The sequence below is a fragment of the Eubalaena glacialis genome, chromosome 11, assembly GCF_028564815.1.
Source record: "Eubalaena glacialis isolate mEubGla1 chromosome 11, mEubGla1.1.hap2.+ XY, whole genome shotgun sequence".
NCBI lineage: Eukaryota > Metazoa > Chordata > Mammalia > Artiodactyla > Balaenidae > Eubalaena > Eubalaena glacialis.
Window position 1 is genome coordinate 48481393 of NC_083726.1, and position 26150 is coordinate 48507542.

At 42.2% G+C, this 26150-nt stretch overlaps 1 protein-coding gene across 1 annotated transcript in view; it reads right to left on the bottom strand.

Moving 5' to 3' along the window:
• Window positions 1–26150, bottom strand: part of MYRFL (myelin regulatory factor like) — a 114240-nt gene that overhangs the window by 33630 nt on the left and 54460 nt on the right. The window contains exons 7-13 of the mRNA XM_061206061.1: window positions 22724–22919; window positions 20644–20720; window positions 19366–19476; window positions 17350–17440; window positions 11152–11352; window positions 4819–4927; window positions 3925–4034 (exon numbers count right to left, since the gene is read on the bottom strand). Coding sequence (XP_061062044.1) covers window positions 3925–4034; window positions 4819–4927; window positions 11152–11352; window positions 17350–17440; window positions 19366–19476; window positions 20644–20720; window positions 22724–22919 — 895 coding nt within the window. The remainder of the gene's footprint in view (window positions 1–3924; window positions 4035–4818; window positions 4928–11151; window positions 11353–17349; window positions 17441–19365; window positions 19477–20643; window positions 20721–22723; window positions 22920–26150) is intronic.

Sequence of the window (26150 nt, forward strand, 5' to 3'; positions counted from 1 at the left end):
AAGCCAATGAAGAGCCAAAACTGGGAAAGGGAGATTATAGGATCAGAGATTCGTTTTGTTTTGTTTTGTTTTTAAGGAAAATGATTCTACTAGCAGCTAGCAGGTCAGTTAGGAGGTTGTTATAATAGCTAGGGATAAAAATGGAGAAAATAAAGAGAATAAAGAAGGAATATGATATACAAGAGATAGTACCTAAGTAAGAACAGCAGGACTTGTTGTCTAACTGGACCCCGTGGATGAGAAAAAGGAAGGCTTGGGAGGCCTCTTGTGATGCTCTCCCCACTGCCGCCAGCCACACCCTCAGTCCCCACGGTCCACCAATGTCTTCCTTCCCTTGTCTCTCAATCTCCCCCCTTCCTTTCCATCTGAGAACACTTGCCTAGTCTCCAGATAGCCTCTCTCCTTCCTCTGAACTGATGTGGCACTTTATGCATCCCACAGATTTATTACATCTCACGTTGTAACTTAGAGCATTATTTCTTGTGTACCTGTCACATCATCCTGCTTAGACTGTCAGCTACTTGAAGACAGGAACCAAGTGTTATTTACCCTTTCATGACTCAAATAGACAATTCCTGCCACATTATGATTGCAGGAAAAATAGAATCAATGAGTAAAAAGTAGCCACATACTAGGTTATGGCAGGGTGGCTTGTGACGTGCAGTCTTAAAAACACGCACATACAGATTATTCAAGGCTAGTGAACCATAAGATGAACCTCATCTTTACATAGACTCGGTTGTGAATTTGTTTAAGGCAGTTCTTACATTTATTGTGTGCATTTTTCTTACACCAAGTACACCTAATAATGCTCAGGAAATGTAACCACCTGTTCCCAAATAGTCACAGAAACAAATTTTAAAAGTTGCCAAGTAAAGAGATAGATGAACATGCCAAAAAGCAGAGCCCCAGTGGTCGAATGCAGGAGGAGATGAGGGTGTCCACTCTAAGGGCCCCTTGCTCTCAGTATCAGCCCCGAGTCCTTTCACTACCTCCCATGGCTGAGCTTTCACTGGGCCACGCGAACCATGAGAAATTTATGAGAAGCAGTAAATCACCCCGTATAAGAGAAGTTTATCTTGCAAGGTCATCTCTCCTGTTAAGAAGAGAAAGAAAAGTGGCTTGTACCAACTTTGGCTGACATCACTGATCTCCAGCGTTCGCTGGTTGTATGGACAGTCTGTAAAGATCCAGCCATTCTCTTTCCTATTTCGGTACCACGTTGCAAAGTACATGTGGAAATGATACAGCAGTCACGGAGCACAACATTTTAACATTTCCATGTTCTAGTTTGCATTTTAGCTTCAATGAGAATTTCCTTATAAAAAAGAGACATCTGGGGGAAGAGAACTGGAGTGCAGAGGGAGAGACTGTATCTTAATTGGATCTCCACCTGTTACTATAGCACACAAAGCCCGGGAAATCCTAGCGAAGGTCTTGAAAACCAACAGCCCTGGGCGCGGCAATCAAGGTTGCCACGGTGCCCACGTGAATAAGGAAGAGTCCAGGAAAGCAAGAGGTTATCTGTACATCCTTCTTATCAGTGAACAAAGAGCATGGGACAACAGGAGCCACATACCCTGTGTTCTTAATGAGAGAATAAAGGGTATTCTGGGAAGTACTTATAACGTAGAAGAGGGATATTCCACAGTGTTGAGGATTAAACCAGCAATTGAAGTCTATCCACAGAAGTGAGCCAAAGAAGAAAGCCGGCCTTCGGAGTATGGAGGTGTGGCCTTAGTGACGTCACCATAGATTGTATCACTACAAGATCCTGTTACTAAGAGAATCGCCCCTTTTCCATTCTGGACTCCTGTCAGTTTTACTTATTTATAAACTCAGTGCCCCCTTGGCATGGACTGCTCCTCAGGTGATGAATGAACCTGGCTGCCTGGAACGGGAATGCCACCCCCCGCTTTCCCAGGTCTCTGCACATGGCTTCCTAGGAATGAACTTGGGGTGTAACCTCCCCTGGGAAAGTGAGGGGTTGGCCCTCAGAACTCCTGTTGCTAATCATCTTGACTGTCTCCCTTCAACTCACCTGGGAACGGGAAGACACTGGGCCAGGGGAGAACTAATTATTTTGCTGAACAGTGACAGTCCTAAGGCCCCGGGCAGGCGTTACCTACACAGGAAACAGAGAAATCTCCTTCCTGAGTGTTCCAGGGAAGGGCCACACCCAGAAGTGATACAGCTGCTAGCAGATGAAACGCCAAGAGCCCCACCTTGGCAGCCTGGTGACACACTCCCAAGGCCGTACCCTGAGGCTGACAGCTGTGCTTTTCTCTCAACCTAGGAAGCTTATGAAAATGCAAGAGAGTGAGGGTGACTTTATTTTACAAATACCTCTGAATATATTTTATATTTTAGTATATATAAAATAGTTTATATTTTAAGCAAATTACATAAAAAACTTTAGTGTTTTATTTTTTAAAAATAAATTTCTGGGGAATTCCCTGGTGGTCCGGTGGTTAGGACTCAGCGTGCCCACTGCCGGGGCCCCAGGTTCGATCCCTGGTCAGGGAACTAAGATCCCACCCGCTGCATGGCATGGCCAAAACAATTTTTTTAGTTAAAAAAAGATAAATTTCTGATGGTAACACCTCTCAAGTGAAGTGATAGCCTCGGTGTGAGAGACCAAAGAATTTCTTCTGTGGAGGACATGGTCCTGGGAGACAGGAGGAAGTAACTCGACTTCTGCCACTCGGCCCTTGCGGCCCAGTGAGCAGGCCATCCGGTGCTGTTATCAAAGTATTTGTTGTCCAAGAGCTTGTAGGTAGAAGGCTGTGGAAGGGCCCAACATGAAGACATACCCTCTACGTTGCTACTCCAAGTGTGCCTTGCTGACCAGCAGTACTGGCAAAATTGGCTTCACCTGGAGACTGGTTAGAAATTCAGGATCTCAGGTCTCACTCCATTCTTGCTTAACCAGAATCTGCATTTTAATAACTCCCCTACTGATTCGTGTACACTTTGAAGTTTGGGAAGCACTGCCCCGAGGAACTGACAAATTACGAATCAGTCTCCACTCAAACATCTCTACCTACTGCCCTGAAAACCCCATGCCTATCAGCCTTCCCTCCAGCATCAAATATAATAATGTGATATAAAGCAAATCAGCCTCAGAGTGAATTTGCAAACCTCGCAAAAGATGCAGGGTTTCACAGAATTAATAGACGTGATCTCAGAGAACCACTCAAATCACAACCAAAGCATCGGCTAGCGAGGAAATGGCAGGCTTAGACTCCTTAACAAGCGAAGAGGAAATAATCTACAAGGATGAAGGATGGTGACATTCCTTCAAAAGAGAATGATTTGAATATCAAAGAATTCTGACAGGCCCCTGAGGAAAAACGATGAGGCTCATGAATATCTTTGTAAAAATGACCCACTTTATGATTGTGCTGCGAAAGTCAAACATATAGTTTTGTTGAAAAACTGTGCTCCAAAAAAAAAAAAATTCAACACTTCACTCAGTCTTCAATCATTCTAAGGGGAGCACATTGTTTTAATTATAACTTAAATGATATTATGTGAGAGAAATGACACTTTCATAAGTTTTAGTTCCATTTTTCAAGACAAAGTCTAATCAGAACTTGCTGTCACTATTTCTCCTGATGTTTGGTCCTTGTTTGAAGGGCACTTCTGCTAAGTGGACTGTCCCAGGGTCAGTGTTCCTCCAACAAGACTCACTGGACTCCAGTGCTTACTGTTGCATAGTCCTTTTTCCTTTTCCCTTATGAGACTTCTTTTTGGTACCTATGACCAGTGTGGGATAACTGATACCTACCTACTCCACAACTCAGTGAAGAATTCTTTTCTACTGTCCCGTTTCCCGGTTGGATGTTCCGTGCATTGTGATACCACAGAAGGGGGTTCGCCCGTGGGGTTAGAGCTCTAGGGTAGGTATCTGTTCAGGGTTACCTTATCCACCATGAGGAAGTTCTCCAGCATCTCTCCATTTTCACAGGTGACATGGCCAACCTCCCTCACGGCTCTGGGCAGGATCTCTTGCACCTCCTGGGCGATCATCCCTAGACACAAACACTCCAACAGGTTTCGTCAGGAAAAGACCTTCCTGGAGAAAATCCTCCCAGGCCTACCTCAGAATGGGAACACTGACAATGACACAGGATGTCTCTGCAAATAGATGCTTATCCCCCCTCAGCATTTGCTTTGATCTACGAGGCATTTAAAGCAAAGGAGGAATTCGGAGCCAAGAACCACTAGAGGATTAAAAGTGGGAGTGTTGTTTTCTCCAATCTTTCTTGAGACTCTGAGCCGAATGTTGGAAGGGGTTAAGTACCTTCAGATCCCTGTACATAGACATGAGGCTAGGGCATCGGCTGGATTTTCTTTCTTTTTCTGCAGGAGGGCCCTGCCCTCCGAATGGTCCTTTTTTCTTTAGAATTTCTGGACGAGTATGAACATCACTCTGCACCTCTCTGACCTGGACCTGCCTGTCCTGCCACCTCCCCTCTCTATCCCGATGCTGCCCAGTGCTGCCTCTCATACAGTTTGCGCTGCCATCCGCCCCTCAGCCCTCATCCCATGAGCAAGAGGACTCCAGTGAAAAGAGACAATGTATTCAAAATCCTCCACCAGTACCTTAGGGGGCAGGAGTGGGGATGGGGGTGTTGAGGAAAGATGACAGAAATTGCTTTAACTTTTCCTGTTCTGGTGATTATGGCTTTCACAGAGGACAAGTTAGACCGACAGGATGTTGTCAAGTGCCATAGCATACAGCCTCCAGATGAAGAGGGAATTAGAACTTTAATAGTTGACAATATAAAATTAAGAAGGGAGTTGTGTGTGTACCTGTTTGATGGGCAGTGTTTATTCCCATCGCAGATGCGAATTCAGGCTTGTAGTCGTATTCGACAATCCTCATTTGGGCTATTCTTCTCAGCTGTTCATTTGTGTCAACCTAATTTAATTAAAGAAGATCAGATTTCACCCGCTTAGATATTTGCTATTCAAATCAAGGCCCAGAGTGACCCAGAGAGATGAAGAATGTTGGGAATGGGATTGTCCTTTCCTCTTGCCCAAACTATTTTAAGAGAAATTTATGTTTTTCTCCTCCAAGAAGCAAAAGTTTCAAGGTTCATGTCGGCAGCTTCCATCCGCTGACTTATAAACTGAGCCAGAGTTTATATGGCTAAATTACAGGGCAAAACCTCCCTCATTCACTACTCTGGCCTCACTTCTGTCCACTGAGAGTTGAACCGTCCTTCTGAGAATGGGGGTTGATCACCTTGGAGAGAAAAAATTTCTATCCAGGATGGCAAGGTATCATTTCCAAATGAGTACACAATATAAGCAGCTAACAAATACAGGCCAACCTTGTATTTATAAATTAAAAATGCAGTGCTTAGTTTAAGTAACAACCTATTAAGAATGGGTATATCGTATATCATTGAATTGCTTATGGACATCTTGCTGGAGAAAATTGTTTCAAGTGGCAGTTGGCTAGCCCGGATTACCCATCTGCTGGTCCCTCAAAATCCAGGTTACATTCCTACAGATGGCTTCTCCCCCAGACCACCCTGGTCAGCGATGGTGTCCTCCTTGGAGCCAACCACTCTTACAGGTAGTTAAAAGCACTCCCAACTGTCACTGCAAGTTCCTCAAACAAAATTTCACTGGGTCCCAGCAAAATGATAACAATAAAGACAATATAGTGGATTTTTCCTAAAGCTAAATGTGCTGATTCAAAGGCTTCCCTTTTGAGTTTTTTTTTTTAATGAATTCATGGTAATAGCATGATTGATTTTTTTTAACAACCTTATGCCACAAGTAAAAAGTTGGCAGTCCTATGTGGGTCCTTAAATTTTCTTTTAGAGAACATAACTGGATTATGAAACCAGTGGTCTCTTGGCAATTAAAAATATACCGCCTGGACATTCATCCATATGTTGGAGCAACCAGAAACGCTTTTCTGTTGTTTTAAGAAACCCCTGCTTTGGCCCTGAACCCCTCCCTGGACCCACTCTGTCAAGTGAGCAGGAAGGTTCCTCCAATATCATAAAGGTTCTCTGTCCTTCACCAGTTTGGTGGGTTATCAAATGTGACTTTGTGCTTAACTGGATAAATGGATTAACTTTACTTCAGGTACTTGTTGGGGAGTCTAATTTTGAGCTCACTGCTGTTTTGATCATTGCTGTTATCAAAAGCTTGGTTCAGTTCTTTCATTCATTGCTTCATTTGACTAATATTTACCAATCTCTTCAACATACCAGGCACTACCCTGAGTGTTGGAACTTTAAAATGATTGCCTTTTTAAAGTTCATGGTCTAGACAGGCAAACAGATTCGTCCAATAAGATTATATTACAATGTGAGAAATGCAGGGTGATGATGCAGTTATGAACAGAGAATCATGGCAACTCCAAGGAAGCACCTAAAAGATTCTCAGGGGACCGTAAAAGAAGGCTTCCCAGAGATGGTGAAGCCCAACCGAGATCTTGGCTTGTTTCAGTTCTCAAACACGCTCTGCCCCTTTCACTACAAGGCCCTTGCTCAGGGCATTTCCCTGCCTCAGAAGCTCTTCCCTCCCACTCCTCTACCTCCGCCTCCCCCCATTTAAAACACCTCTTCGCCAGAGAAGGATTGCTTGACTTCCAAGACTAGGAAGTTTCCCTCTGCCTTATGTGCTAATGGCACCCGTTCTTTTCCTTCATAGCATTAATCAAAGTTATCACCAGACAACTAGTGAGTCACTTTTATTATCTGTCTCCTTCTACAGAAAAAACACCCCATGAGGGCAAGGACATATTTGAGGCCATGATTTTCTGTTCGTCACCACATCACCGGTTTCTAGTACAATTCCTTGCATGTAGTAGGTGCTTAACTAATATTTATAAAATAAACTAATAACTTTAAGATAGGAGTTAGTCAGGGAAAGATGAAGGGTGGGGAAGAGGGTGGAAAGGGTAAGACTAAGATAGGGATGCTGGGCAGGAAGAACACCATAAGCTAAGTCCCGAGGCAGCAAATCCCCTGAATTATGCCTGCACAACCAAGGCAGGGTTTGGCGTGACTAGACTGTAAAGATCAAGGTCAGAGGAGGGAGGGCCTTGCAGGCCATGCTAGGAAGGAACAGTCACAATCTCATATTGCCCTGTGCATACACCTGTCACTCTGAGCTCCTTCATTCATTCAACAAATATTTAATGAGTAGCTACTATGTGCCAGACACTATGCCAGGCCCTGGAGATTCAATGAGTTTTTCTCATTTGGAGCTTAAATTTTAATGAAAGTTCCTTTCCCGAGGGTGACGCCTGTGTTTTGTTTGTCTTAGGACCTGCATAGTGCCTAGCACAGTGTCTGACAGGTAACAGGCACCCAAACTTTGAAGGAAGGAAAGAAGGAATGAAAGAATGGAGGTAGTGAAATGGCAGAACAATCCCTGATGCTAACAGAATTGAAGGCAGGGGGTCAGTCAGGAGCCGGCTAGCCTGGCCCTGCACTAGCCAGGCCCTGCCCTGTTCCCCACTCCCTGCACTCTGGGAGTCCCGGGCCCACTTGCCTGCTTCTCATTATCCCCTTGGTTCCTGCATGAGGCCCCATCAGAGACCAAAGCAGAGGCAGTGTCAGTTCCTTTGCTGCAAGGGGAAAGCAGAGGAGGATGTGCCCTTCACTCCAACTGTCCAGGCTACACAGAGGGAAAATGACCCCTGCTGTCTAAGTTGGATCCTTGACTGCATTTTTCCCGAACTCATATTCCTGGACATAGCAGTTAGTTTCGCTAGTACTACTACCACTGTATTCCAGACAGATTTTTGGCCAAACAAAATTTTGAGGGTTGGCTTGGGGACCTAAACACCTTCTGTAACAATCTTTTTCTAAGAAAATGCTCTTGTGATTTCTAATGCTGTGTTGTAGACTTTCCAAAGCTAAATATAAACTGTTTGTATTGCATGCTCCCTATGGCCTGTACTCTTGGCCCAGGAAAAACACTTGAGGCAAGGACTGTGCCTCCTTGGAATCCTCTACTAAGAACTGTACAAAGGCCACGACTCAACACCATGCCTTGCTCATCAATGTGTGTTAAGAGGCTAGTAAGTGAATTTGGGTGTCTAATCTGATCTTGCCCACAGCAATTTTGGAAAGTTTTGACCATGAATGCAAAGGGCCATCTCTGTCATGCTGCCTCACACCCAAGGTTTCTATATCTTAACTCAAGCCTTTCACCGCAGAGAAGACACTGCAGACCGTGAACTCCAGTCCGTTCAGGAAGGGAGATCTCATTACCCATGGCCCACAGCCCGGACTATCAGCCTCCCATCAGGAGCAGCTTGAATGGCACTGGCTCACCCTGAACTTCTGCATTTGGCTTGTGGCCCTGAGGGGAGACTTTGCATGTTTGACTTTCTTGAGCTCTTCACACATTTGTCTTTAACTAGTACACTGCTGGTGCGCTTGGGAGAAATTACCTTTGAGCATTTCACCTTAACTGATCTTTTTTCCCCTGGCTTTTCTTTTTAGCCGTTTGCTGCCTTATTTTCAGCCTTCACCACAGAATTTGACTGGTGCATTCAACGTTCAACTTCCTTTTTTTTTTGCATTGACATTGCTGTTCTTCACGCCCCTTTGGTTTGCAGCATACCCTTTTCACCCTAATTTTGCTCAGTTTCCATTGTAAAAGCTGCATTTCCTCTCCAGTCTATCATCATCTCTGTAAACACCAAGTCTGGGTAAGTGAAACTGCTCTTCCCCGAGGCTGACCTCATTTTCCAGTGCCTCCGTTTCACAGGTTTCAGTCACATCTGCTTTATTGTCTCTGTGTCTTAGATGTGTGTCCAGATGAGCCCCAGAGATCTCCTCCAGGCCTCTGCACACAGAGTGCTTGCGTGCTTAACATCCGCAAAGCCACCTTCACTGCCTTGAGCAAGGAGACGCAGAGTCAGGCACGGCAGCAACGGATGTTCATCCTCCCAACACGGTATCAGGTAACATGTTTGGCCACTACAGTTGTCTCACAGCAGCTAATGCAGAAGCCAGCTCTGGCTGCCGTGCATCCTTAATGGGAAATGCCTCCAGTCCTACGCTTGCAATCAGGTCAACCAAAGGTTCACTTCCCAGCACATTTGGAAGAATAGCCTTCTTTTTAAAAGTTGGAAAAACTGAGTCAGAGAGAGGTGAAGATGAAGTTTACACATCTGTCAGCACCATCATGTCTCTTGTCTGTAATGGTGAATGGGATAGACAAGATTTCTAGAAACATGTACTTCATAAATGTGGACAAATTATTAAGGACAAATTATTAATGTGAAATAATTTAACAGATGAATTACATGTAATTTGCATTTTTTGCAAGTAAATAATAGTAATATCTATTTGCTTAGCCTTATACAGCTAAAAAATGTTTCCCATATATGAGCTTAGAAAAAGCTCTTAACGTGAGTAAATATGGGCATTCCCTGTTCACAGAATGATAAATAGAGTCATAGAGCGTGTCTGGGCCAAAGTTCCCGGGCGAGTGGGTGCCAGAATCAGGACTAAAACTCTGCCTTCTAATCAGAGACCAGCTCCTATTTATTCCCTCCTGCTGCTGTGAGCAGGAAGGGGATACAGGAACTTCATGTCGAGAGCCTGGATTAAGTGACATTTTACTTCATGGAGAAGTCTTCCTAGAGGCATTTGAGAAGTTCTAGGGAACCTTGTTATTTTGAGACAATATGTTTTCTTCAAACCAAGGAACACCATTTGAGGATGTTTAGTAAATGAAGCTCTGGGGAAAGCCCAGTGGTAGCAGGAGTGGTGGTGGAGGACTTTCCCCACTTGTCATCTTCCATTTACATTTAGATAAGGCCTGGTGGAGAACTGTATAGCCAGTTGCAGGATAAGTTTGAGTTGGTGTGATCTGAAACGCAGCCAGTTCCTCTCTTTCTAAAAGGCAGAGGCACGGTATCTAAGACTGGTATCTTGAAATGTATGTGAGAACCTTCTAGCCCTGAGAGTTCCCATTAGGCTAGGAGGTCACAGCTCTTCTAACATGAACCGCAGCTTCGCAATCAGTATAAAAGTCTACAATTACAACCATTCTTTGGAATCCTCTCAGCCAACGAGGACATTCCTTGGCTGGCTTAGAAAAACCAGTGCAGATTTGCACTGGGAAAGGAATGCAGTCTGGAAGAATGGCCAATGATTTACAGATTAAGTCTCCTATTAACTAAGAAAGAATAAGGAAAGGAGGTTTAAAAACCATTCTGCCACCACTGCGAAAATGTTTACAGGAGAAGCAGTGTGAGTGAGAAGGTGGGGAGGTGGCAGAAGCGCTGAATGGGACACAGAATTGAATGGTGGAACCAGGAGTGACCTGGCATCGGCATCGGGATCCCTTAGGTCTTCATAGCAGTTGTGACTTTCCGAGATGATTCAGTACTTATTATCTCAATGGGTTAAAAATTATAAAAGACTCGGTGGGTTCAGGCAGAGAGGCACCATTTCCATCTTAGATAAAGACACTGAGTTTCGGCGAGGTTAGGTGTTTTATCCAGGCAAGTCCGAAGTGGATGAGCAGCCTCCCGATTTCGAGGCCTGATTTCTGATTGCCACTAGGCGCCTGCCTCACCGCAGAAGGAGAAAGTGTTGACCCGTAACCTGGGGAAATGCGATTGCCCGAGTGAGGCGTGAGGAGGTGGAGTTTCTCTAACTGCTCCTCAGAGAAGGACGCTGAGTGGGGAAGACGATGGCTGGCAGGCCTGGTGCCAGGGACTCTAGGAGGAAGGGGCTGGAGAGGTCTAGGAGAAACATGGGCAGGAACTGGACTGAGACAGTGTTTGAAAGATGAGTGGGGAGATGGAAGTTTGGAGATGGAAAGGAAAAGGCAAGCTGCAGCAGTTGACAACGGAAAGGCAACAGCCTGTGGAAAATAACTCAGAGACTTCCTGCTTGTGAAGCCAGTGCTATGCTGTCATGGACCACTGCTCCTGGCAGGTAAGTCCATTCTCTTGGGTAGGAACTGCTTTACAATTTCAGCAGAGATGCCTAACGACTCCAACACCCATAACTGTTAAGCAGCATGTTCGTCTCACGCCAACAGGTGACATGGAGAGTTGCCGTGTGCCAGGCGTGTCAGGGGCCAGGAGGGCCCAGAACTCCTGACTCGGGTGTCAGAGTAGGTGTCCAAGGCCTGCCCCGTGCTCACCTCCTGGATATTCTGCTTCGCCCGGCTGTCAGAGGGATGCATAATTGTCCCCATCACTTTCATGTTGCCACAGACAACCAGGGCTTCGTCCGGTGCATCTGTGTTTATGCCCACTCGACCATGACAAACAACAGATTCTGGAACTTGTCCTCGCTGCCATAATGCATCAATGTCATTTTCAAATTGCCCAGGGTTGGAGGCCTGGAGAAAATACATAAATATAGTACAATTAAAGTTATAGACGCAGGAATAGATGATCGCTTTATTCCTCAAAGGAAAACAGAATGTTAGCCAAGTCTTTCACTTGAGAATCACATGTTGGATGGGACACTCTGACATATCCGAATAACTGTGACCCCAGGAGAGCCAGGGAGGCTCCCCTATCTGTTCTGCCCCCCACCAGCAGAAACTCAGCATGTCATGGTTTGCAATGTCCAGTCTCTATATGGAATTGAGAATGTATCAGTTATAGTAGGTGGATGATAAGGAAGAAGAAGAAAACTCAAAATGAGTATTTTTTTCAGGGAGAAGAATAATAATGATTTAAAACCAGAATATTACATCAGAAAATATTACAAGTTTATTAAAGCTCAGATAATTTCAGAAAAACCCTTGCATTTAGCTAGCCCTTCCATAGTTTCAAAACACCTTCATGTTTATGATTTCATACACAGTTGACAAGCAAATGACAATACAAATATATTTAATACACCTCAGCTATTCCCTAAACACAGATGATTCTGACAGAAGAACTGTAACAGCTGCATTTGTTGTGTGCTAATCCACACCCCAATTCTATGAGATAAGACCATTATCTTCCTTTTACTGACACTGAGACTCTGAAAGAATAAACAAATTGCCCAAGGCCACAAAGTTAATAAGTTCTAGAGCTGCGATTATGCTTCCTTTATTATTAGACAATGATTCTAACTTTGAGTTTTGTGGTATTGCCTAAAAAACCCCTGGCCAAATGCAGTCTTCAAAGAGAATCCAAGTGAATCTATTAGACTAGAGAAAGTTCTGGAGATTTTACTGTTAAATAAATTTTTTTGCCAAAGAATTTTCCACTGTACTGCCTTCCCTCCTCCCCATTTCCCTGTTGCCACTGAATATATTTCCACATATCTTTAAGTAGGGATCTACGAATCCATCAAAATCCTCACAACGAAATTAATTTGTTTTTAAAATTATGACCTATCCTTCTCTTACTCTCTTGGTATTATTTGAATGTTTTTACCATAGGCATGTGTTACCAATTTACAAATAATAATTAAAAGAAATCTCAAAGTTTAGATCTAAGTTTGGGTTCAGTTAAAAAAACTTAGGTGTGTGCAACTTCCTGTTTCATTCCTACCTGTCTGAACCCTGAGCTGCTTCGAAGACTCAACTATTGACACTGGATAGACAAAAGCAGGGAAAGAATATAAAGTAACAACTTTGAACATTATTTTGTGTGAATTCACTTGAACAAAGAGCTTTTCTGCAAGATCCCTAGAGCCTCCTTGGTTGTGAATGGCAAATTGGCTTTGACTCAAATCCTTTTATAGTGAGCAATCAACTAAATCCAAAGGTATGCCATATAAAATGTTGATGTATTTTCCTCTGCTCTGAACATAATGAGCCACTTCAAGGAAACAGAATAGGACAGTGATGGATTTTCTTTTTCTTAATGAGCTTTGGGATAATTATTATCCTGTTTGTAACCTGACAGTACTGGAGTGGCAGATATAAGTAGATTCGATTTTGGGGAACAATTACAACCATCTCACTTGGATTTCATCAAATGAAAACTCAAATCCCTAAAACATGTTCAAATCATTTTGGAAAGGGTCACAGATCTACAATGGTTTAAATATAGAGCCCTAAGGAGGAGTCCTCATCAGTAATGGGAAATGTTATTATAAAATGTGTGAACTTATTTCCCTTCTCTGGTATCCAGAATGTTAATGGGTCAAAGCAAACTGAAATGGAATCACAGAAAAACATTCTGGAGTCATGAAGTTGTGTTCAGATGTGGCCCAATAGTGGTTGATTGCTATCAAACATCAGAATGAATTAAAGTTTCTAAAATACTTTTATTATTTATCCCACAGCCTCATATATTTAGGGAAGACCCGAACATTCTAGTCTATGTTGTGACACAAACTAGCTGTGTGACTTTGGGACAGTTACTTAACCTTTCTGTACCAGTTTTCTCCCCTGAAGAATAAAGATAATAGTGTCTTCTTTACCTATCTCACGGGGTTGTGGGAATTAAATGAAATCACGTATGCATGAACACTTCGTAAAAATGAGGATGAACAGTCTCAAGTTCATCCTCCACACACTCTGCTGTGCAGAGTAACAACCATTCAGCCTACAGTCAATGAATCTGCTCTCCTCAGTAACGCATCTGCAGAGCTGCACAATTCTGAGGGAACTCTGTTCACAAAGAATACAATGTAAATGGTGCCCCCTGCAGATGCTTGGAATAGGAAACACTAGTAGTAATTTGAGGCCATTCAAGTTTGGAATGGAAAGCTGGAATTTCTTTGCTTTACCATTGTTTGGGCTTCTAAAGAGGAGTCAAAGAGCATAATAGGAAAGCTTGAGCTGAGGAAGGCCGTTCATAAGAAATTCATTCTTGTACCTTTTGAAAAGACTATTGAAAATGGGCCTAGAAATGCTATCTACCGATGCTACTCTAAGTGTGGTCCACAGGCCAGGAGTATCACCGTCTCCAGGAAGCTTGTTAGAAATGCATATTCTCAGACATCTCCAACCCACTGAATCAAAAATTGTGGAGGTGGGACCCAGGTATCTGTGTTTTCACAAGCTCTCCAGGGTATTCTTATTCTCCATAAAGTTTAAGAAGGACTTCTTTATGTCATGAGTTACCCCTTCCATAGTTAGTAGACGGTTCTGTTGAATCCCAACTGCAGAGTGAAACGGACATTGCTCCACACACTGATCCCTTTGGGTAAATAAAAATTCAACTGAACTCCAGAAGAGAGGTGTGTGTGTGTGTGTGTGTGTGTGTGTGTGTGTGTGTGTGTGTGTGTGTGTGTGTGTGTGTAGCTCTAGTGTGTTGGGAGGGGGAAGGGAGATTTGTGGTCAGAAATGGGCAAGAGCCAGTGAAAACTGAGATGGTACCTGAAATGGCTCTGCTCTCCCCCAATACCTTGCCATCCTTGCAACTGCATTGCTTCCCTTGTCTCTCCTGACCCTTGGTGTTGGTTTCCCACCTTCATGACCCTGTGGTTGCAGAGCAATAAAGGAGGACTTTTGGGGGACCTGCCCATTTCTATTATTCTGGAAAGTAACTGGAATAATTTATTAGTTTTCTAAACTAGGAAACCCTGGCGTGTCTTTGAAAGGCAGACAAAAATAATCATCCCTCCTGCTTGCAACACTTCAAACCAGGTTTAATTATGTGTTTTAGAAGAAAAGTAGAGCTGAAGGAAAGCCTAGTCATTAACAAGGAGAATCTGAAGGAATCCTGCTGGGGAATGCTCCCCAAAACAAAGACCTGGGAAATAAATCTGTTCTTTGGAGTAAATTTTAATTTCCATTAAATTGGTCAGTTTACAGTATGGGACCAAAATATATTTCCAAAGCTGTTTTGATTGACAACCGGATGAATAATTGCTGGGTCCTGCCCACCATCCTCTCTCCAAGGAGAATTCTGACAAGCCTGGTCTCCTGAACCCCTCCTGGAGCCCTGAAATTCATCTACTCCAGCCTTCATACAATTGCCCTTATGTTAATTTCTGCTATGAGGAGAAATGACTCTTAGGTCTCAAAATGAATCTGGATCTGCTGAATGCAATTTGCAGGTCTCCATGTAATGTGGTCAGGTCTTGTGATGTCTTAATTGTCACATTTTTCTTCCTTCATTCTAGAACTCAAACTAACACACCCAGACCATGACCCAAGAGGGCACATCTAGCTTTTTTATGGAATGTAGACTGGTCTGTCTTCTGCTCAACCCTTGATACATACACCTGTTTAGTGCCCTCTAGAATCTCAGGGGCAAGAAGTGTGCTCTGGGGACATTTCTAAAACTCACTGATTCAACCAATAATGCCATTTCTTAAATTCAGTTTTTCTCTTGGTTGGTTTAAACATTATATGATGAAACAAATTCAAAAGTCTGCATTCATTTTCACTCAGCGTTTTGGGGTTAGAATGAAATAATATCAATAAGATACTTCCAGTTTGAGGGGAAGATATTATTACTATCATTTTTTCCTCATTGTTGTTAAGGTAACCCTTGTGTTACCCAGCACACATATAGAATAGGGTATTCTCTTTAACCAAGAATTATGGCTGGAAGAAAGCCATTGAATCTGGAATGCAATCATTTTTTTAAAATAAAAACGTAGTGAATAATATGACACCAAATCTATACTAATTTATTTATTTATTTTTTTAGTATTCATACTTAACATAAGTTGCAGAAACTTTCAACTTCTCAAAGTCATCATTATGAGTGAAATTATTGTGCTTTGGATACAAGAAGGTGCCCATTAACAGAGAGTTCCAGTAACAGAATGTCCAGGGGTGTGGCCCCTCTCACGATGCTGCTGTGTAGACTTGCACGGCAGCCAAAGTATAGCTTTGCAGGGGCTGTCAGCAGGAAATGGAGAAACCTCAACACCAGGTAAATTATTTAAAGTATGCAGGTGACTAGCAGACTGCCTGACTCAAGCATGAATTCCACAGCTCAGAGAGGCACTTTCATGATATCCAATCTACCCTAACTCTGAAAAGAAAGGCATTGTCTGTCTTTATTCCTTCCTGTGAGGAATCAGAAAAAGTAAGCAACCTAGGTTTCCAGACTTGACTTAAATCGGATTTGTTAGTGCAGCAAAGCAATCCCAGATTACATCAGGTAAGGCGTCAAAGACCACTCTGACCCCTTCTGAGGGAAGGGCAGGAACCTCTGCCTTTGGCTCATGACCAAAGGAGGGGACCCCACCTGCCTTTGCCCCAAAGGAGGCTGTTTTGCCGCAGCTTAGATCAGGCCCCATAAAAACACAGCCCAGGGCGTGCATGCTGGCAGGCACATAGCCGGCCCTCACCATCAGTGTTTTACCTCATTTCCATCATTACTTTACTTCCATTGAAACTCTGAGACGCAGTGTCAAGAGTTCCACTAATAGATGGCTTATTTTTTATTGACTAGAAGAATTACACAGAGGGTCCTTTGTTTCAGAATAGCTCAAGGCAAGCAAGGGAAGACTCACTTCCCCAGATGGGCAGATCTTGTCCCCAGGCCGAAGTTTAACAGCGATGTAAGTGGACGTGCCCATCGTAAACCATTTTCCTGACTGGAGTGTGCATGTCCCCCTGTGCCACTTCAAAGATCCGTAACAAAGCAGTCCCTCCCAGGGCTGCCAGGCCTGTGGTTACCTGTTACCTCATGCCCCTGGCATTCTCTGTGCTGGCCAGCCTGGCCCCTCACAGATGCAGCTACAGCTGCCAACAGCTTTATGTTTTTTGTGGCTGCCAAGACTCCCGTCCACAGCTGTGACCAATCATTCATTCAGCAAAACGTGCTGAGCCATTACTACGTGCTGCGCAGTGGCCCAGATGTCCCTGGGGTCACCAATCACTTTGGGGCATGGAATGCCTTCCTACCTCTTTCCCTACCCTGTGGGCTTTGGGGTCAGAGGAACTGGGTTATATTACCCGGGCTCCATCATTTATCAGCTTTGTGCTCATGGATGACTTTCTCTTCCTCCTAAGCCTTAGCTCCTCTGGGTATAAAGAATGTAATGTAAAAATGAAACAACGTAAAATGATGTCATATAGAAATTATTTAGCCCAGTGCCTAGAACACACTGTAAAAACTTTCTCAACTGCAGCACTACTGACGTTTGGGGAGGGATAACTCTTTGTTGTGGGGGCTGTCCTGTGCATCATAAGGTGTTGGGCAGCATCCCTGGCCTTTATCCACTGGATGCCAGCAGCACCCCCAGTGTGACAACCAAAAATGTTTGCAGACATTGCCAAATGACCCTTGGGAGACAAAAGTTCTGGTTGAGAACCACTGCGTAAAAACTAAAAATAACAGTATCTGCTATTGCTATCGTTATCTTTGTCATCATTGGCAATTGAGAAACTGCATACTTCATGCATTCCACTGAATATGCAAAGTCTACTCACAGGTGAAAAAGCATGTGGGATCCAGAAAAGTCAAAGAACTGAGCTTACCCTTACAATGATCCGTTCAGAGACGTGAGCAGACAACAGGTAGAACTGGTCTTGGTTAGCAGCATACAGTCCGACAACCAACATGAAGTATCTAGTTCAGAAATAGCAGACCAATGGCAACACATCAGGAAACAGAGACATAATTTGTGCAATCGAATGCCACCCAACAGTTAATAGTGAATTTACCCAGATGGGTTTGCGTATTTAAAGATTTTCTCTTCTGCTCGAAGTTGCCCCTCCTGCGAAACCAGAGAGGAGTTGATTCACTCGCTGTTGTCCTGGGTCTGCCCTTTGCCCGGCTTGAGGGATGTGTGAGCTGTTTTGCAGGCCCAAAGCAGCCTTCACTGAGCAGACATCCTGCTGGGGGCCTGGGATCAGCCCATCTGCGCTGGCCTGGTGCAGACCTTACTCTGCTGCATTCCTGGGCCCTCTACACAGCACTGCTCCCGCGCACTTGCACAACAGAAAGCCACCTTCCAGGTCCCCTTGTCCAGAGCCATCCAAGCCACACATCCTAGGCCATAATGGATGGTGACCCAGCAGGGCTTGCCCAGCCACACAGGCTCCTTCCCGCCCTGATCTGCTTTTGGCCATGGAAACTGCACCTTTCACATCCTCTGGCCATGACTTTAGTCAAAGACCAGAACCCTCCCTTCCGATTGTTATCAAGGCAACGTTCCTCACTGTGATTTTAATTGCTTCTTCATGTGTACCATTAATGAGACATTTTTAAGATTAGACTATTTCTTTTTGTTTTTTTATAAAGCATGATGCATTTTTAAAAAAAATTTTATCAGAGTATAGTTGATTTACAATGTTGTGTTAGTTTCAGGTGTACAGCAAAGTGAATCAGTTCTACATATACATATGTCCACTCTGTTTTAGATTCTTTTCCCATATAGGTCATTACAGCGTACTGAGTAGAGTTCCCTGTGCTATACAGTTAGGTCCTTATTAGACCATTTCTTGAAAGTCAAAATAAAAACTATCCCTATCAGAAAAGCTTTTGCTTTAAGAACTGCATTAAAAAAAAAAAAAAACACTTCAACACTTCACCAACTTCTGTAACACTCTGAAGTCTCTAATCCCTGGAGGGCAAGAGTTCTCCCCTTTATCTAAAGTAAGTCAGTAATAGTAGTAATTGTTATGATGATGATGATGATTAGCCATCATCTACTGGGTGCTCAAAATGTGCCATGCACTGGGCTAAGCAGTTTATCTACATTATTTCATTTAGAACCTCGAAACAACCTTATTGGAGTAAAATATGGATATTGTCCCCATTTTACAGAATAGGAAACCTCAGAGAGGTTAAGTTCCACGCTCAGAGTCACCCAGCTAGTAAATGGCAGTATGAAATATTCAAACTCAATTCCCTCCAACTCCAAAACCTAAGTTCTAAAACCAGTGGTTCTTAAACTTGCATGCATCAAATCACCTGGGGGCTTGTTAAAATATAGATTGCTGGACCCCACCCTGAGCTGTTGATCCCGTAGGTTCTCGGTGAGGCCTGACAACTTGCATTTCTAATAAGTGTCCAGGTGATGCCATCTCTGCTAGTCCTGGGACCACATTATGAGAACCACAGGCATAAATCATTAATGCAAATTTATTTTCTTTTCAAAAAAATGCTACAGCAGAGCTGCAGGGCTCGGGTCATTAAACTAGTGGCCAGCACATGGAATTCAAGAAATGCAGTCAATCCTCAACCCTCGGCCAGCCTTGAGACATGAACATATGGTCCCTCTAGAGGATCAGGGAGAGAATCAAGACAAGATGACTGGGCGCTGGGCAGGAGAGGAGGCATTGTGGGCAGTGAGGATGGAAGAAGAAAGACGTCTAAGGGTAAATGAGATGGGTCAACAAACGGAAGGAGTCAGAGAAGGGAGGGAAGCGACCGAGGGAGGCCTGGCCTGCCGGCTGGTAGGACCAACAGCATCAGAGGGGCCGCTGGAGGGCCCTGGGCCGTCAGGTAACGTAACCAGCCAGCCTGAGGCATACACACCACGCCAGTACCTCTGGTCAGGGTTTGGCTTTCCCTTCTTTCTCATGTTATTTGCCGTGGTTTCACTGAAGTGTAACCGGCCCAGCGTTACTTTGGTTACCTGGTCGGCCAACAGGTCGATTCTAAAACAAACAACAAAAATACCGAGAGACTGTAAAAGAACACAGAGTCTTTGATCATATGGGACTCATTCTTAGCTTCTCAGGTATGTTCAGTCCCCCGCTCTCATCACACTGTGCAGGACACTGATTTTTAGTAAATTTAGTAAACACTGATTTTAAGTACCCACAGCCTGGTCAGGAATGGCTGCCAGGGAGTAATTCTTGAATAGTTAGAAACGTTCATCCATCTCAAGCCTGGAGTTTCGGACTCGTAAGGGTCGCACACTCCCACAGACGGGCTCTCTGACCGCGACAACAGGAGAAAAGCTGTTTCACCTGTGCCACGGTTGCTAGAGCACTCGCCTCCTGACTGAAGCGGTTCCTCTAGGTTCCTCACGAACTCCTTCGCATCTCCTTCACGTATTCGCCCTCTCCTGACCTGGCTGTGGAAGGCAGCGTGCTCCTGAGGAAGAGCACACACAGCCTCGCAGCGAGGGAGACCCAGATGCACCAGGCAAGATCAGCGCTGTCTGTACTGCGGCTCCTGCTTGAGCTTCAGGCTGAGCTCCCGCTGGCCTGTCCAGGCTGTAAGACCATCTTCTTCCCCCAAATAGGATTGACTCAGGGTCAAATCATCCCAGCCAAATCAGTCGAAAAGCAAATCCCATTCATTCTATAGGGCAACCTCTTGCTTTACTGCCATATTGCTTTGGACCACCACATTGTTTTGAATAATCCCAGTCCTGTACGCTTTCTATTTTGGAACCCATTAGGCAATCTATCAACACTGCTTTAAAAAAAAAACAAGAAAAAATGAATTGTAAGCATAGCATGGATCCAGAACCTTGAAATCAATTCAATCAGCATCACGCTGATTTAAATGAAAAATTAAAAGAAAGATCTAATCATAATCTATCTCCAGGAACCAAAGTTGTTAGCAAGGTTGTCAGTAATAAATGATCACATAAATAATGATGACCTTAAAGTGGAGCTTTTTATAAGACTTTTTTTTGCGATTATTTCAATATATTTTACCTACTTTTGTTGATAAGCATGTGTTCATAATATTAACATATTATTACTAATTTAGTTCCTACAGCAGAATTCATTTTAAATAAACAAAATAAATTTGGCAATAGGCCTTCTTCCCAAAACATTCACAAGGGAATTCAGAAAAGAAATTCTTACTTAACAGGATTGAAAATCTTTTTGCTTCTATCTGCTTGGGACTGTTCAATAGCAATTATTTGATTGGTGGCCTCTACCTGTGTAGAACAACAAAAAGTAATTACTTAATAATTAATTTATTTATTAATTAAAAAGTTCAATAGTAAATAATTTTCAAATACTTAAAGTTTCCCAAGGCATCGTGTTAGGCACTTTGCAGGAGGGGCAAGTCGCTGAAGGGATGTAGGGCACCTTAAAGCAGTGTGTTATTGGTGAGAAAAGAAACAAATACCTGTAGAACTAAACAAAGAAAACACAAGACAACAGAGGATTTCAGGTAAACAGGGAATACAGAGTGGACTAGTAAAACACAGGAGCAAGGCAGCTCAAAGGATACATGTACTCATTCATTCATTCATTCAGTCATTCATTTTATAAATACTTGTTGAGCACCTGCTGTGCGCCAGGCATTGCTCTAGGCATCAGAGATGAGAAGACGAGACTAACAGAAAGCCCAGCCCTTGCAGACCTTGTATTCTAATAAGAAGAAACAACAAAAAACAATAAAATAAATAAAATATAGGAATGACATTTATTCAGTAGTTGCTACAAACTCTTGTTATTAGTGAAGAGAGTGGCAAGGGCCTAGTGAGATCTGCCCTATCATATATGGCTTGTAGGTATTTGCATAGTAACAGTCTTTCTGGAAAGCAACTGGGCCACCAACATCAAGTGTTTTAATACCGATCATATGTTCCATGTGTAACCCCTCTTTTGGAATTTATCCTCATACAAGGATGGATGTACCTGGCTGTCCACTGCAGTTTTATCAATGACAATAAAAAACTGGAAATAAACAAAATTTACAATAATACAGGAATTAATACAGTAGTATCTCGATATAATGGAAAACCATATCATCTTTGTAAATAATATTTTATAGACTTTAATATTATATAATGCCATTTTCACAATATAATATTATCAATATGAGATTAATTTTAATAATAGAAAAAAATGAGGAAAAACTAGGCTACCAAGTGGTGGATCCCAAATACGAATGAATTTTCTCTCTTCTTCATACTTTTCTATTATGTTCACAACGGACTCATATTAATTCCATAATCAGAAAAATATACTTTATTATTGTTTGTTGTTTGTTTTATTTTGGTTTGGTTTGGATTGGTTTTCTTTTAGAGCTTGGTTTGGAGCAAGATCAGCTGATGTGTTCAGCAGTCAAGCCCCACTTTGGGAGACTCAGTGCCTGAGCCCAGGTTAGAAAAAAAATATGCAGATAATGGATGTTCCTCACCCTAAGGAGCTGGATCTGAGGTAAGAGTGTAATAAATACTCGTTGATCACTCAGCAGTCATCCTACCTGCATTCTAATTCCAGCTCTATCGTTTAATATTTTGGATGAACTGTGTGACTTTACTGGGCCTGGTTTTCCCCTCTGTTAAACTGGAAAAGAGGGGGCATTGACTAGATTAGCTTGGCTTTTTTAAGTTAGAGACCTCTTTGAGATTTCGGTGAACACTATCAACTTACTGCATGTGAAAATGCACCAGCATCAAAAGTAATAAAATAATTACACTCAGCAAAAGAAATGCAAGATTTATACACTAAAAAACTTTAAAACTGTAGTTTGAAGTGAGGTTCTGCCAGATTCTGAGCCCAGGCTTAAGAAATTGGCAGCTTCCATTTCCTGTGTCTTGGAGCATTTATTCTTAGAAGCCGTCCGCCATGCTGTGAGGAAGCACAAGCTGTCCTACAGAGAAATCTACATGGAGAAGAGCCAAGGCCTCCCAGCTACAGCTCCCTGTGAGCTCCTGGCTGATGGCCAGCACAGACTTGACAGACACGTGAGTGAGCCATCTTGGAAACTGGATCCAGGCCCAGATGAGCTGCCCCAGCTGATGACCCCTGAGCAGAGGTGAGCTGTCAGAGCCAAGCCCTGACCAAGTTGCAGATGTGTGACCCAAATCAATGACTGTTATTATTTTCAGTTGCTAAGTTTGGGATAGATTGTTATGCAGCAACAGACAACTGGAACACTTAGTAAATGTTGGCTGAATTAAATTGAACTAAATAAAAGACTTACCTTAATCCCAAAAGCTTTCAAGTAAAACATTTCTATTGGCTTTGGACCCATTTGGGTTTTGACAAATTTTGGGCTTCCCCAAACTTGGATGTGGATGGTGATCTGAAAATGGTTCTTCTTTTGGCAAACAAAAGCTTCATCTGCTGGTGAAAAATTAAATCCTTTGTCTGTAACAACTCGATAGCCTATATCAGGTCTATGAAAAGTGGAAGCAAGAAACCGGTATTACAAATATTTTCTACACATTTTCTTTCATGAACAATATTAATTATAATTATACAAATATTTCAGGAAAATATATTGTGGAAAGTACCTTTTGTTATATTTAATCAATTTCGTTAATTTTCACCAAGGAAATGAAAATAGTATTTCAGAGTACAGCTGGCTCTCTCCCAGCTTTTTATGTTCACGAGGAAGAAGCACAATTCCTGCCAAATGGAAGCATTGTTTCCTCAGCCTGCCTTTTCCCTTTGTGCTCCCTAGACTTCTAATTTGACTCCACTGTACAATAGAAAGGCGTAGGCTAGAAGTTGAGAAGTTAGTACATTAATCAGACATACGAAATATCTGGGATAGAATTCATCTCTTTCCTCCTTAAAAAAAAAATCTCTAATTTTATCAGCAACACCACACTCAAACGAATGAATGAATGCATATCACTCAGATGAATGAATGTTCAGCCTCCTGGTAGTCATATGAAAAAAGCAGACTGGTCAGAACTACCAGCAATAGCTTTAAACCAGAGTAACCAGAGCCAGTCAGACTACTGATTGAAAACATGTTTTCACTAAAGTATGGTCATTTCCTTTTTATCTTCCTGATCTGATAATAGCACTGAATACCTACTATGCTGTTTACTTCTGCAAGAAAAAAAAATGGGATGATGGTGGGGTGGCTGATCAGACTCTTGCTTTATTTGTTTTATCAAATCATTTTCAATAGCAATACTTTGTGTATTATATGTTTATTTAAATACTTTTAAATGTTAATAAAAATAAAACCTACTAAACATGTAACATTATCAAGTAGAGAAGAAAATATAAAAGTTGAAAACTCCTTTGGTAATTTTTTCCATATACGTTGTAGATATGGAACATGATTTTTAATGCATCAAGTTTCCTAAATGTTCCTCAGGAAGGGAGCTCCTTCCTCAGATAACACACAGAGGAGGGCAGTACTTAATTGCTTTGCTAGTTCTCTGTCACTCTGTGGATCTTTGCTTCCTGGGATCTCAATTTGGATGGCTGCCATTTAATGAAAAACATAGAGTTTCTAAATTTTCCTCTAATTTCAGAGACAGAAAATATGAATGGGTCTCCTGGGAAAAGAGGGCTTGTGTTCTTTGCAAGTTAAGCACCTCACCAATGGATCAACTCACTAGGTCACTGATTACCCTCAAGAAGCTGATCAAAGGCCCGACAACCACAGTGCCCGCCAGCAGCAAAGGGAAAGACCACTGAATGAAGGATTTGATAAAGACCACATGTCTTATGCCATCTGGGAACTTCATATTGACTCAGGTTTCTAGAACTAATCTGTAATTTGCTTGTGGAAAGGCTGGATGGATTGAATTGTATACATTTTACTACAGAGGGTAGTAAGAACTATCTTGGTTGAGAAAAATAAAAGGAAATATCTTTCTGTGATCTTCCATGTTTCACTGTCAAAAACTGTAAGGAAAGAAGGTAAGATTTGCAGCTCATATATGAGCATTAGCCCAAAATTTAGGGACAGCTGTAAGCAGAAACTGAATCAACCCATACAGTTGAAGAGTATTCTGAATCTTAAGCACAAATCTCTGGTTTTAGAAACTATTCTACCTACCTAAGAGTAGCAATTCTGTTTTTGATATCAAAGGTTAATTATAAAGTCAACTAAACTGGCCTTTTTAAAGCTCTTTTTAACACATGTTGTAAATACCATTCCCCCCAAAAAAAGATGTAATAAAATTTTAATCCCCTAACTTTATTGCTTTTAGGTTATTTAGGAAAATGATATTTTTGTAACAAGTTAGACATAACAATCTAAGAAGAGACAAGTGATTTTCTGTCTCAGTGATGTGAGTAGTGAATTCAAGATGGTCTAATGAGTTCTAATCTAGAAGAATATTGCCTTCCTTTTTTGCTTAAGAAAAGTGAATTATGGCTAAGCATTCAAAATAAATCTGCCTCTACACCTTTGAGTTGATATTACTTGCGTTCTCCTTTTTTTCCAGATCAGTGGAGCATAGATTGGCTGTCCAAATAAACTTAAAAAACCTACTCAAGTAAGAAGAGAGATAAATGTTACCTTGAAAACTTGATCAACTCAAATACATACAGACTAGGAAGCATTACAGGCTTCAATTAAAATACTGTGCATATGTGTGACAGTTTCATACCTTGGTACTCGTACTTAGGATAGAATATGGAAGAATCGCCAAAAAATCATCAAATGAAGCCTGACTCAAAACCAAGATCTATGGATCCTTCCTTTCTTTTTCTATTGCACACAGTGGCAAAGATACAAGTTGTGACATTTCAATGAAACAAGTAGCAACCTGCTTCTTTTTGTCTCCTATTAAACATACCAACTCCCAAAGTCTGTTTAACTCCTTAGATTTTAGGGAAAAGATTTCTTCCATCTAGTTCATCCAACATAAAAGTCCTAGTGATAAGTTTTGCTCTTAATGAAGCTGTATTTGAGTTTGGAAAATACCCTGAAGACCCTCAAGTTTGTAGCCCAGCGTTTCTCATTTCATATTATGTTTATTAATTGAAAATCCTATTCTTTAACCATTAGCACGCTTCAGTGTTTCAAGAAGGCATTTGTAATCAATGAAAATTCTAGAAGAGTTGGGTAGGTAAATTATATCCTAAGGAATAAAGAGAAGGCTTGAAGGATGTTTAAGAGCAATAATGCATAAGTCCACATTTATTTCTTGAAACTATAATGGCATAAGAATAGGATGAAAATTTTCCAGTTTAAGGATATTTTGTATGGTTTGATTTCAGTCTCTTAATATAAAGCCACCATCAACTATGATCGCTGCAGGCTGTATTGACAATAAATTGACAATACTGATTTGCAGCATAGATGTTGGGGCAGCTAACAATTTAATGTGGTCCCCCAAAACTATTCTACGGGATTTTTAACTAACTGCAGGATTAAATGTTAATGATTTGGGAAATCTCCATTTTCCAGCTTTTAGTTTAAACTGGGCATGTGATCTCAGAAAGATTCCCCCTTCCTCCATCATTTAGTGGGTAAATTATGAGTTAGAATTACAAGTCTGGATTCCTGAAGGCCAGAAACCCATGTCCCAACTATTTATTGTTAAAATGCAAAATATAAGGAGTAAGACACACTTTCTGACTGATGCATCCCATTTGATCAGGGGTGGTATCAAAGCTCAAATACTTGCATTTAGTTTTGAGAGTCAGCACTG